The sequence below is a fragment of the Ceratotherium simum genome, chromosome 1, assembly GCF_057802395.1.
Source record: "Ceratotherium simum simum isolate JZ-2026a chromosome 1, ASM5780239v1, whole genome shotgun sequence".
Taxonomy (NCBI): Eukaryota; Metazoa; Chordata; class Mammalia; order Perissodactyla; family Rhinocerotidae; genus Ceratotherium; species Ceratotherium simum.
This window is the reverse complement of record NC_141900.1, coordinates 71,406,581-71,420,522: the sequence shown is the minus strand read 5'-3', so window position 1 is coordinate 71,420,522 and position 13,942 is coordinate 71,406,581. Positions and strand designations below refer to the sequence as shown.

The 13,942-nt window shown below is 42.4% G+C and overlaps 2 protein-coding genes across 2 annotated transcripts in view; one reads left to right on the top strand and one right to left on the bottom strand.

Moving 5' to 3' along the window:
- Positions 1-12,369, bottom strand: part of ZNF277 (zinc finger protein 277) — a 120,518-nt gene extending 108,149 nt beyond the window's left edge. Inside the window, exon 1 of the mRNA XM_004418812.2 lies at positions 12,253-12,369. Coding sequence (XP_004418869.1) covers positions 12,253-12,343 — 91 coding nt within the window. The 5' untranslated portion in view covers positions 12,344-12,369. The remainder of the gene's footprint in view (positions 1-12,252) is intronic.
- A 293-nt stretch (positions 12,370-12,662) lies between these two features.
- Positions 12,663-13,942, top strand: part of DOCK4 (dedicator of cytokinesis 4) — a 447,327-nt gene continuing 446,047 nt past the window's right edge. The window contains exon 1 of the mRNA XM_087429682.1: positions 12,663-12,982. Within this exon, the coding sequence (XP_087285808.1) occupies positions 12,946-12,982 (37 nt within the window). The 5' untranslated portion in view covers positions 12,663-12,945. The remainder of the gene's footprint in view (positions 12,983-13,942) is intronic.

Sequence of the window (13,942 nt, the reverse complement as noted above, 5' to 3'; positions counted from 1 at the left end):
AGGGACAATAAAATAAAAAAAAGACACCAATTTGAAGAGTAAATGTTGTATTGTGCTAAAGGGGTAGGTTTTGTTTATACAACTATTTATTTCAAGGCTACCTTCGACATTTTCAAAAGAACTATGGCTTTCTAGATATAATGGGGGAAAATGCTCCATAGAGGATGTCACATCTCCCTGAGACAGAACAAATGGTTATGTTTGTTGTTTTTACCCTCTGCTTAATAGTCTACACTTACTTTTTACTCCACTAAGGGCACGAAGTAAAATAGGAAAGCTATAAAGATGAATGACAATGGTTATTATTCTAGACACAGGGTGAACAATCTCTTCTTGAAGGTGTTTATAGATGGAACTGTTTGGGATTATCTAAGCTCTTAATAAATATGATCTGTTTAAGGGGAAGATGACCCTGATTAGCATTTCCCAAATCAAATTCCATGGAACACTAGCATCCCATGAAATGTTAATAGGTGCTATTTGAGAAAAAGGTAGTGGAGTCAAATATTTGGGAAACTGCAATATAATATTTATCTCTTGGACAGTCACAAAAATTAGCATACTAAAGTTCTGACATAAGGAAGTTATGTAACTTTATTTAACTCAGTATTTGCAAATTATTTGATTATGAAACCCCCTTTGTGTAAAAAAAGGTATTATACTTTTCTGTCTTATAATTCTATGGAGTCCTGGAATACTGTCCTTAAAAACATAAACAGCATACTAAATTTACATTAGCCCTACCTACTTCAATCACATGGATGAATAAAAAGAAATGAGAACACAAACTTCTATGATAATATCTCAAAGCATGATAGCAAAGAAATGAATTTCTTTTCAGTCCATGACTTAAAGGTTTAGTCATTTTTAATTCATTTAGGCTCTAAGAACACGTAAATTTGTATGACTGGATGTACTCTGGGTTTCATGGAATGAAAGGAAAACAGGATTGTGCTCTATTTATAGAAACGAGTATAATTACCAATACTTAAAAATATATTAATAGGGGAGAAATTATTAACATTATAATTTAATCTGTTCTGTCAATAAACTCTAAGATGTTTCACAAGGAAAAAGATCAATAACAGGACTCATTCTCTGCGGAATCAAATTCCACATAGTCTAGGAGTCATGAAAAAGAAAGGGTGTTATCACCTTATACTTGAGAATTACATTACAACTGGCTGATTATTCAGGATTAATGAGCTCAGGGTTAGGAGTTCAGCAGCCATATGGGTAACTGTAATGAGTTGCCTGGAGCTAAGACCCTGCCAATACCACCAATCAGCATGGCAGAGGTCTCTAAGCTCACTGGTGGTTTGGCTCTGCTCCAGCAGGGGACCGCCTCAAGCCAGTGATTCTGCATCAACCCAGTCTTCTTGGCCTCATCTCCACCTGGGTCTAAGATGCTAGTCACTGGGCATGTGACTAATTTCTTAGAACCAAGCCTCGACTTGTATTCCTTTTCTAGTAATTGTGTCCTCAATCTGCTGCCCTGATTCCATAAGCTGTCTGACTTGATGCCTCATCCTGAATCCATGTTCCTCTAAACATGTTTCTCTAAGGCTTTAATGACTTGAGTCCTGTCCCTAAAATCCAGTTTACTTGTGGTTGTGTTTCTGCTACTGACAAAGATGCTCTCCTAGACTAAACTTTAGTCAGGCTCCTTTGAACCCTTTTCTCCACTAGGCCTTGCAGAAAACTGCATAGCCCAGTTTTAGCAAGAATTGTGCTAAGTCAGTTTAGAGAAAATCCCCACCTTCCATATCTGATGGGATTTCTCATCCTCTACCACCCTCCAGGTGATATCTCATCACCCTGGCCTGACTTCAGCAAGAATCTTGTCAAGTCTGTTTAGGCAGAAGCCCCCTGATGTTTCCTTAGTAATTTTCTATCACCCAATCTCCCCCACCTCCACCGCTTCGATAATGCTCTTTGGTTAAAAATCCTCACCTTTCCTTGTTGTATATGGAACTGAATCTAGTTCTACACTGAGGTCTCTTCCCCTCTATTGCACTAGTTCCTGAATAAAATCTGTTTTTACTGCTTTAACTACTGCCCAGCTCTGGTTTTCTTTAACACTCTCTACGACCAGAACTCTCCACCTGTCTGTACTCTGATGCCTGTCTTATCTTTATGGTGTTTTCTGCCTGCAGTCAGTTGGGCTTTCCTCATGTCAGAGCCCAAGCAGACCCCAATCTATCAAAGATAGAATCTTCATATACAACCTGCTCTGTCCCAGCATATTTTTCTAATCTCAGGAATTTCTTTACAGGACTGAGCTGTCACCTGACTTCATTAACAAGCGCATATGATTAAAGTCTAGCGCAGGTCTTCACTATCTCTTGCTTTGGCAAATCAGTACATTGTGTGAAAGAAGACATGTGTGGAGCCATATCAAAACAGAGCTAGGGCAGCTATTTCAGAGGAATTGCCTTGCATGTCTTGTTTTCTTTATCTTCCAAACTGGACTAAATCACCAACATTCCAAGAAATCAGTAAGGACACAATATCTTATTTGTAAGGACTGATGAAACTGGACTTTGCTGAAGACCAAAGAGCTAACCAATCAATGAAGTATAAACCTAGCCTTACCTCATCCAGCACCAATGAACTCTTCTTTAATACAACTCACCTCATCTTCCTCCCTTTTCCCCAGAAAAACCCTGAGCCCTTCTCCTGTAATTGGGACACTATTTGGGTTTCTACCTGAATCTATGCTCCCCAAATTGCAATTCTTTGATCCCAAATAAATGAGTACCCTCTTAAACTGGTTTCTGGTTTTGTAAGCTGACAACTGTTACCTGATTAAACTATGATCTTGTCATTTTCTTCCCTCAAACCTTCAAGCCCCACAATCTGTAGAGTCAGGGTTTAACATCTGAGACTATATGATCTAGCTTCAATTTACGTTTCCAAACTTCTTTTCCACTGCTCCTATTTACCTACCATTTTCTCCAGGCAAAATGAATTGCTTTGTTATTTGCTGTATATGCTCAGTTTTTCTACTGCTTCCTCCCTTTGCCTAGGCCTTTAAGGCTTTTCCTTATTTCTGCATGTCCAAATCTTATTCAGCTTCAAGACTCAGTACCACCTGCTGGGCATAAGCTTTCTTTCTTCTTTTTTTTCAAATTTTGCTAGCTTTTTATTTAATTTAGTGCTCTAATTTTTTCCCCTTTTACTATGGTTATTGTTAAATCATGACTCACTTGCCAGACAAGTCTCTTTCTCTTTTTTTAAACTAGATGGTATTTATTTATTTGTTTTGTTGAGGTATGATCATCAGACAGCATTATATTAGTTTCAGGGGTACACATAAGCTCTTTCTCGCTCAACTCAATCTTGATCACTCTGATGGTCCTCAACACTTTCTACCTTGTAATATAGTTATTTGTGTACTTCTTATATCTTCCCTATTCGGCCATAAGATCCTTGATGGCAAGAACCATCCTGTTTTCACTAGCATCTAGGAGACAGAAGCTTGCACATAGCAGATGCTGAATAAAATTTTTTGAATGAACTAAGTCTAGTTCTATCAATAGCTCTTTCAAATTCGCACTGTTTATTAAAAAATGGAAAGAAGAGGGGATGGGGCAAGATGGGATGCATCCTAACCTCTATCCCTACTCTCTTGGATTAAGAGACCCTAGAAGTCATCTATTGCAGTGGTTCTCCACCAATTTTCTAACTTGATACACTTGATTAATGTCACGCACATGTGCAACTAATTCTTAAGGGCCTACCCAGATACATTTTTTTCTTTTTACACAGATTCTGGGATATGTATAATGTGGGCTCCCTAGCTGTAAACCTACCTTCTCTTTTATTGATATTTGGAAGATGCAGCAGAAAGGATGCTAATATAAGCAAATTCTCTCATTTACAAATTAGGAAGTCTTAACCATGAGTGCAAATAATTTCTCTAACATCAGAGAGTCAGTCAAAAGCAGAAGTGGGATTAAAACCCAGGTCTTCTGACTCCTTGTTCATTGAGCTTTCCCCTAAACAATACTTTCTATGATCACTGCTGCTGGAAAAATAACTCAAGGTCCCAGTTGATTATTAGCATTACTTTCCTTCATGTGGGTGCATATTTACAAAGCTTTCAAGAGTCATTCATCAACTGGTTTGTAAAAAATTCTAATAGGCTTTCAAGCTCTCTTTCACCTTCCTTTCCTTTCCCTCCCCTCCTCCATTTGTGGAAATTAGTTGTATGGTGCTTTAGCAAAGATAGCTTGATTGACGTTATGTTACTGTTCAGCAACACTTCCTGCTATTAATTGCTTTATAATGGTAATTACCATTAGCAGTACAAGATATTTTCTTTTCTAATTGGCTATTACTGGTGAATAGCAGCTTGTTACATAACAGAAGACTGTGTTAAATAAATAACCACAACTACAATTCTGAGGTCTTTCTTTTAAAACACAAATCTCTCCAAGTTTTTGGATAAACACACTAAAAAAATTTTTTTAAGGCAGGGCCTTGTAATTACTTGGGGGAGGGTTTATCTTTGTCAAGAAAAAACACGAAATGAGGGCAGTGTTAGGGAAACCAGGAGAAGGACCATGCATTTCCTTTCTTTTAAAAAGAAACACATTTAAAAGCTTTACTATGCTCGGCAACCCAGTCAATGCATACAAATTACAGATTCAAATGTATCCACTTCTTCCCACAGTGTGATACGGAAACAGAAAGGACTCTCCAACTAGCTCTGGTAAAATATGAATGCTAAGCCCGATCAACTACATTGAAATGTCCCCCTGGATAAGGCCAGGGGTTCTTCATTTGTGCCCCACATAGCACCCAGCATGGAGCCAATCTACAGTCACCGTTCAACCAACACCAAATGCCATCACAACATGGCACTGTCTCAGAAGATGAGGTGATCCAAAAGTATATGTGACAGGGTTTACATATTATAAAATCAGGGATATGTCTTGATTCAAACTTTCACGTTGATTAGTCTGTAATCTTTTTTTTTTTTACAAATGAATTATAGTTTCTTTAATGAATCAGATTGTCACATAGCATAAATGTTTACCAAGCACTGGTTGCTGAGAATGTGGATGAGCAGTTATTCTCAAAGACTGTGGGCAGAGGTGTAGTTGGGGAGCCTGTAATCATTTTAAAGTCATAGCCAGACTTTTGTAGCAGCAGTGGGTCATATGACTTGCTCAAGGTCACACAGGTTTTAACTGATAGCTACGTTTAAATCCAGTGTATCCAATTCCAAAGACCCCCCACTGCCTCTTGTAATAAACCTTTATCGTCAACATCATTCATCCCTATATTTTCATAGTGTGTCAAGGTTTACAGAATGCTTTCACATATACTGCCTCACTCAACCTCCCAATAATACCGACAAGGTAATTAACTGCAGCATTTTTATGATGAAGTTGAGGCTCAGAGACGTTAATTGATTTTTTCCAAGTTCACAATGCTACAAAGCAGCAAATTCAGGATCAGAATCCAGGTTTCCTGACTCCTAATCCAGTTTTTCCTTCCATACATTCTTACTCAATGTATTGATTAATTTAAAATACTACACATGGAGAAAGCCTAATAGTATCCCAAGTTAGCTTATATCACTTAAAATATTCTACCACTTCTCAATTGTTGATCCCTGCAAGAATGAAGCAAAGGGTTAAGTCTTGTTTAATTCTAGAAAATCTTATGTGGTTCCTAGACCTAAATATAGCACCCAACTCCAGTTGGCTACCTTACAAATAAATGCCACTGGTAACAAAGAGTATTGGCTGAGATGTAGAGAGAGGCAGAAGATCAGTCAAATGTATCACCACTTCTGGAAAAAGCTGCCCTGCTCACCTTTGGGTCAATAAGGTCAGTATTGTTTTAGCAAGAGATGGCAATTCTTTAAGTTACTGTCAGTGAAATGCCAATCCATTCAGACTCTGATGAGTTTATTAAGTAAATCATAGCCAAACTGAACCCTAATTCTGTGGCAAAGTTCTCCAAGAACAGCTAATAGAAGCATTTAAAGAGTCAACCGCTGGAGATGGCAGTTTATGTACACTGCTTTTTTCTATATACCCATGGATTTATGTTTAGAAGAAAGCATAATTTTTATTATATGAATCTTAACATCATCTTCAGTTTTACAAAATGGGAAATGTATGACTGTGTGGTGCAGTGCGGCGCTATTCTTTTGCACGAATGGAAGGTCTATGTCAACATAGCAAGTATATGTAAATTCAGTGTCTGATACTATAAGTACCTAACAAATTCCTCAACAGAAACCTGGTCGTGAAGGGACAAAGACACATTTAAGTTGTAGCACTCAAAATCATCACCTGTATCACCTCTGGCACACGTGACAAAGATGTCCCTATATCTACGACTGAAATAACAGTTACCATTTATTGAAGACCAGGCTACTATACCTATCATCTCACTCATCATTTCAACATTCCAGCAAGAGAGACATGATTATTACCCACTTTACGGAAGAGAAATTGAAGTTCAGAGGTTGATTAACTTGCTGTGGCTGGTAAGTGATCAGGATTTGATCCTAAGTTGGCCGGACCTCAAAATGTACACATACTCTCTTTTCTCTATACCATATTTCCTTTCTACGTTAACATTAGCTTTTGAACATATTTATGTTTAAGGAAAGTCTGTTTCAGACCTCATCTAACGGAATTTAGACACTATGAGACATCATTATAACAGTAAATAGGATAAAAGTTCCTCTTCAGTTACTGTGTGACCTTGTGCAAGCTACTCTTTGCATCAGTTTCATCATTTGTAAATAAAACGGGGATAGTATGAGCATCTACCTCAGGGATGTTGTGAGGATGAAACGAAATAAGACTTGTAAAAGCGTTTGAAACAGTACTTGGCACCTTTTACTGCTCAACAAATGTTAGCTACCACCAGCATCACCATTATAATATCCCCTCCTAATATCCTATAAGTGAAGTCCTGTGTATTTTTCATACGAAAATAAAATGATGTTCCAGAGTAGTCCCCTTCAGAACCTCACACCAAACCCACAAGACTTGGTTTCAATAATTTTTTTCCTTCCATGATATCCTTTGGCCTGTACCTTGCAAGGTCATCCCAATATGCAAGATCATCTGAGCTTCCTGCTGACTCTGAGTGTGGGTGTATGTGTGGGGAGCTGGGAACTGGATTTGAGGGGGCAGCACTGGGTAGGGGTGAGGAAAGGTATAGAAGATAATGTAAAAGGCTTTCAGAGCACATAGTTGCAATACTAGTACAGAGCACCAACAGACACTCTGACAACCCCCAAATTCCAGGAATACACGGGCAGCCTAAGCAGTTATCACCAACACATTCCTAAGCTTCCCCTGGGGTTACACTACAATTTAGATTGCTTCTTAAGTGAATACTACAGAATCAGAGAGCAGGCAGTTTTAGAGTTCAATTAGGCATATATTTATATTGAAAGCAACAATTTTTACTGAGGTCCAACTTTATAAAAGGAAATATGCTGGGCTCTCATAAGTATATAATTCAATAAAATAATCGTAATAACTCTGCAAAGTAGGTATTACATCTATATTTTCATAAATGTAGCAGCATGTGCAATAAGCCTGTTACACAACTACTAAATGTTAGAATTGAAATTTAAATACAGTTTTTCCAAGATAGAGTCTAGTCCTCTTTCCACTATTTATGTCAAATATATGAGACTAGACTTAAACACTAATGCTGCAAATAAGATGATAACCTGTGGAAAACTGGATGACAGCCATACAGATGATGGAAGACAGATTTCAAGGTCTATGTAGCAGTTTATTCAGTTATGAGTTCAAGGTTATAAAGGACAGATCTGAAGTATTCTTTTAAAAATTTAATCATTATCTAAACAGCTCTAAAACTTTAATAAAAGACTGAAAAACTATGCTGAAGTGCTATGATGATGATACTCTGTATTTTCCAATTGGTATGCATAACTTTCACAAGCATAAAATACCTACTCAGTTTTTTATTCTTTTTTTTTTTTTTTAGATTTTATTTATTTATTTATTTTTCCCCCCAAAGCCCCAGCAGATTGTTGTATGTCATAGCTGCACATCCTTCTAGTTGCTGTATGTGGGACGCGGCCTCAGCATGGCCGGAGAAGCGGTGCGTCCGTGTGCGCCTGGGATCCGAACCCAGGCCGCCAGCAGCGGAGCACGCGCACTTAACCGCTGAGCCACGGGGCCGGCCCTCAGTTTTTTATTCTATTTCAATTCCTCTGCTTAAAACAGCTGCCATTCTAAGTACTTTGAATAAATTTCAAACAGATTCTAACCATTAAACTGTTACAGGGTGTTTACTACACACAGCTCTGATAAGCACTGGATGTATGAAAGTGAAATAAGACAACTCTTGCCCTCAAGAAGTTCACAGTCTACTGGGGTAGACAAAGCTGCCAACAAATCACTCGAGTCTGATAATGTAAGTGTGATAATGGAGATTCGGGAAGGGAAGCAGAGTGACTGAAGATGAGGCTGGGAAAGTAAGTTAGAACCTTAAATGTCACATGCAGAATTTGGATCTAACTATACATGCATTAGAGTTACACTGAAGTTTTGAAATGAAGACCCATGAATACATTTGCATTTTAGAATGTGGATTAAAGGGGGGAAAATCAAGAGTCAGTGTCATTAGGAAGCTTTTGCAATCATCCAGGCTAGAATTCAGTTCTGGTCAGTTATTAAACACTGGCAATGTGCCAAGAACAGACTCAGGCAGACAAAAACATACAGGACAAGGTTTTGGTCCCCAAGAGGGCAGTTTGGAGGGTGGGGGACACAGGCAATTCAGCAGAAATGGTGAGGGTTAGAAACAGAATAGTGGCTAATGAGAAGAAGAGAAAGAACAGATTCAGAAGATTACTTCAGGCACAGAAAAATAAGCCATGATAACCCATCAGCTTCAGGACCTGCAGGCAACATAGGAATCAAGGATTCCTAGGTTTCCAGCTAAAGTTTGATGCCATTTATTGAAATAGGAAATACAAGAATGAGGAGCTGACACCACCTGCTACCCCCATTTCTTCTAGAGACATCACAAATGAGTTAATAAGGTCTCCTGAGGAAAAGCATTATAAATCCAAAATAGCATTACCAAGATCATCATCTACTAGGCATGCATTTGCAAGGAAAAAAGTTGACTCTGTCAGAATATTATAGCATGGAGGCACAGGTTAACTCTGTCAGAAGAAATCACCTCAGTCACAAAAATTTCCTACCAGTATTGCCAAATAATAACTATAGATGTGCTATCTTACTGCCTTCTAATGAAAAACAGCAAAAGAAAAAATACCAATAACACATCCTCAAGTGTGAGAAATGTTGAGTCTATTTACTACCTGTTCTTAATTTTAGGGGACAACATGAAATCCTAGTCAGTGCTCAAATGTACAGAAAGCAGTGTTGTGCAAGATCAGGAACTTTCCTGGAGAGGGATGGCACCTCAGGAAATCTGTAAACACGGGTCCCAGAGAAGGTGCTGTACCTGCCCGCATACCACCCAGTGACTCACTCTAGCAGAGATCTTACAGAACTGCAAGCATTTCCATAACAAGACTCCCTAGCCCCTTCTGTCCCAGGATATTAAACACACAGATTGCCACTTTAATTAGAGCTAGAGGGAAACCTCTTAAAACAGGCAGTTTTCAAGAAATTAAGGATTTTACAGGGAAAGACATACTTGATAACCTAAGTGACTGCTTAACAAAAAATATGAGTATACTTTTTTTTTTTTTTTTTTTTTTTTTATTTTTCCCCCCCAAAGCCCCAGTGGATAGTTGTATATCGTAGCTGCACATCCTTCTAGTTGCTGTATGCGGGACTCGGCCTCAGGATGAACGGAGAAGTGGTGCCTCGATGCGCACACGGGATCCGAACCCGGGCCACCAGCATCGCAGCGCGCGCACTTAACCACCAAGCCACAGGGCCGGCCCTGAGTATACTTTTAATACTGTCTTCACCCAAAATTTGTATCACTTTGCAGGCTTTGAAAAAAATTGGATAAAGTTTCAGAATGATACACAGGTTATTAAGGGGATTTTTAATGATAACTTTACCTTATAAGAATGACATAAACATCAACCAGTAAGCTCTTCCAAAAATGCTACAAATTAGTGAGAATACTGGGCAGGTCTGAGCCAGGGTGAGGAATGTTTTTATGTTACAGATACTGCAAATTCACTGCTGCTCAGTACTTTTGATGAAAACAAATTAGAACCTACAATTAAGCTTTCTATCAGTTACTCAATTCAATTCAATAATCATTTAAACATTGGTCCCGGAGTAATAATTTCCTCACAGTTGGTGAAGATATGGGGAAAAGGACACTCATATGATACCAGTGGGAATGTATACTGATACCTTTCAAGGGGAAAATCTGACATCTATTAAAGTTTTAAACATATGTAACCTTTGGCCCAGCAATTCCTCAAGAAATACACACCCAGTGGTCAAGGATTTGTATACAAAGCTGTTCACTACAACACAACTGAAAAACTAAAGCCACACTATATGGTCATTAATAGGGGAATGGCTAAAGTATGGCACGTTCATATTATGGAATACAGTGGGTGCAGTCCTTAAAAGCAAGGAAGCAACAAATGTATTGACATGGAAGAGTGTCTACAACACATCACTGGGAGAAAAAAGGTCGCAGATCTTTGAGCATACATAGAATAATCCCTTTTTGTTTTCTTTTTAAGAAATCAAAACCATACAGATGTGTGTCATACAGGAATGTCAGAAAGAGCACCCACCAAACCCTTACCGCTTGTTACTTGCGGAGTAGGACTGTGTGGTGAAGGAATTTTCATTTTTTTACCTTACACACCTCTGACCAGTTCGAAATGTTTATAATGAAAACTTTTATAATTTTAAAATAACTAAAGATTTTAAAATGTTTTACAATGTTTTTGAAAGGCATACCCAATTTTCTTTTTTATGAGTTAATGTGTGAGATAAATTCACCAAAGATTCCATCTCTAAATTTTTAAACTCAGCCCTCTGGAACTCTGAGAATCTGGAAAACCTTAATACTGTAGTCTGTTACCATCATGTAAGAGCTGACTATACGGCCAACCCAATAATGAACTGTCTAGAGTGTGGGTATAACTCAAGATTTAACTCAGGAGCCTACCAAAGATTTCTTTGGTAGAGGTATTGAAATAATTTCAGGGCTAGGGCATTCCATTGATGGGAAGTGGGAAGAAATTACACTTCATCTCTGTGCTGCTGAGATGAAAATTTAAGACTAAATGTCCATTTAACCAAGAAAGCGGAAACAAAGAAACCAAAAAAACAAAACAAAAAACCTCAAGAAGGACTAAGAACCAAATTTAAGCCCCAAACCATGCCCATCAGAAAAAGACAACTTGCCGTGCTAAATGACATATCAAAGCAAAAAAAAAAAAAAAAAAAAAAAAAGGCGGGGGATAGACAAAGGTAAGAGAAGGGGGCTAGGAATCCTAAAGACAACCTTCCTGCAGCTTTCAAAGTTTGGTTTTTGATCTCTACAGTGGATCAGACGACAACTCGAAAGTCAAGTAGAGCCAAAGTAACTGTGATGATTTTCATAACCCCCTTCAAATTTTTCTCTGAAGCCACAAGTGCAAAACACTTCCTTTCCTCTTGCCATAAGGCCCCGGCCTGGGAAGACTTCCCAGGCTCCACGTTCAATCCTGGAGAACGCCCGGGGCAGTCAACAAGCGACAGAGGAGGCTGTGAGAGGCACGCGCACACTTGCCCTTCAGAGGCCGCTCTCGCCAGCAACTGAACAAATCTGTAGAGTGCAGAGCAGTGACCAGTCTGCAACTGGAAATCCGCCCGAACCCAAATAAAACATATCTCCCGAGGCCAAACCAAGCAAACCGAGGCGAGGGAAGGGCATTTCGAGGAAAAAGAGCTGCTAATCCCAGAGTTATAATCACACGTGCACGAACCTGACTTGACCCACACCCACTCGAGAGCAAGCGCGAAGCTGAGAGCTCCAAACGGAACACAAACGCCCAAGGAACTTCCCTGGCTGCGGGGAAGGTCATTCCAACCCATATTCTCTTCTTTTCCCTGACAGCGCCCCCAAGTAGCCGCCTCCGACCTCACCTCGTCCCAGGGTCCCCGCCTGCGGCCCCCTTGCGCCCAGGTGGCCTCACAGCTGGAAGGCTCTCGGGGTCCGCCCAGCGGTCAGTTGCACTTCTCGTCCTAGAGAAAGGAAGACAAACCACCTGCACCTCAGGGGCACCGTACTCACCCTCATAACTGACATCCCCGGCTCCGCTACGGCTGCCATCACTGTCCTCCTCCCCTCGGGTAGCAGCCCCCTGGGTCTCGGCAGCAGCCATTACGCGGGCGAAAAGACAAGGGAGGGACGCGGGGCGGGGTGGGTCCGGTCCGGAACCAATGGAAACGCGACTGGAGGAGAACTCCCCATAAACGCAGCGGTTCCTCCACGCCCACGTCGCGCCGTCACGCTTTGGGCCAATAGGACGTGGCGAGAGGAACCTAATCCCCGCCCCCAACAGCTACTGCCACGCCCCCTTCCTGGATGGAGAGGCCCAGAACTACAATTCCCAGCGTGCCGCGGGGGCGCTGGGCAGGGAGGGCTGGAGGAGGCGCTGGCGGGCGGGGGAGCGCCCGAGAGTGCCCCGGCGCGTTCGCTTAGTTCAGTGAATCAGAACAATGACTGCGCCGCCGGGTCCCCGGGAGCGCGTCGGAGGACTGTGAGCAGCTGCCGCCTGGAAAGCGGCGGGCGGCGCAGCCTTGGCCGCGCAGTGTCAACGCCGGGCTCGGGAGCCTCCAGTGCAGACCCTGCCCAGAGTGCGCAGCCCGCGCGGAGCCGCCGGGCTCCAGCGCTGCAGCCGCTCCTCGGGAGTGTGCATTGTTGTGAGCCGGAGAAGGGGCGCGGGGATTACAAAGCCCGGAGACCCGGGAGCCCGCTTTAGCCATGTGGATACCTACGGAGCACGAGAAATACGGCGTGGGTGAGTCTCCGCGGGGCGAACTTTTATTCCGCTCTGGCCGGAGCGGGTGCGCATTTCGCGTCCTTGCCCCCGCGTCCCTCTCCCTCCGCCGGGCTGTAAATGCCTAATCCTGGCATCGCGCTGCGGGTTCGGGCTTTCCCGAGCCAGCTCCGAGCAGAGGGGCGCGCGCCGGGGTGTCGCCCCTCACGGCCGGATGGGCGCTCCCCGCACCGGCTCCCGGAGTGCCGGGACGTCTGGGGGAAGCGCGCCGCCAGCCCGCCCGCTCGGGGCTCTGCCTGCGGAGTTTGGAGCGGCGACGGGGCGTGTGTGTGTCAAGTTGGGAGAGGAGGGCGAACGGCGTTCCTCTGCTCCTTCGTCCTTCTTCTCCAAAGCGGCGGGGTGACGGCAATGGACTGCAACGATTTCCGAGGGTGGAGAGGGAGACAACAACAACCGCGCAGGGGGAACACCCCCAAAACAGAAGGGAGGCGCAAAACCTTTTCTCTGGCTCCCATCAACATTCCCGGAGTGCGGAATGTGGCACAGCCCTCAAAAGAGCCGCTTTGACAGACGGAGCCCGGCCCGAGCCTCCCTTCTCCCTCCGATCCCGGGTTTATGGGGTGTGTGTGTTGAGGGACCGGGGATGGGGGGGGGGCGGTTGGTAAATTTCAACATCTGCGCCGCTTTGCTCTTTGGAGGGGAACGGGTATTTCAGCAATGTTTTTACTTCTGGCCACCTTCTCTGCCCAGGGTGAGCGTGGTGGGGGTGGCGGTGGCGGACGGCTGTGGAGTGGTAATGGGGAGGGGGATTGGAAAGCCTGGGTCTTCGAGGCAAGGAGACAGTTTTTAGGAAAGGACTACCCTGATACTGGCGTTCGGAGGAAGAGGCACAGGGTAGCGCTCGCTGTTCTGTGCAAAGGTGAACAACAAAGGACATTAATGTTGACTGATGAATACAGGAGTCTCCCTTCCTTTTCCTCC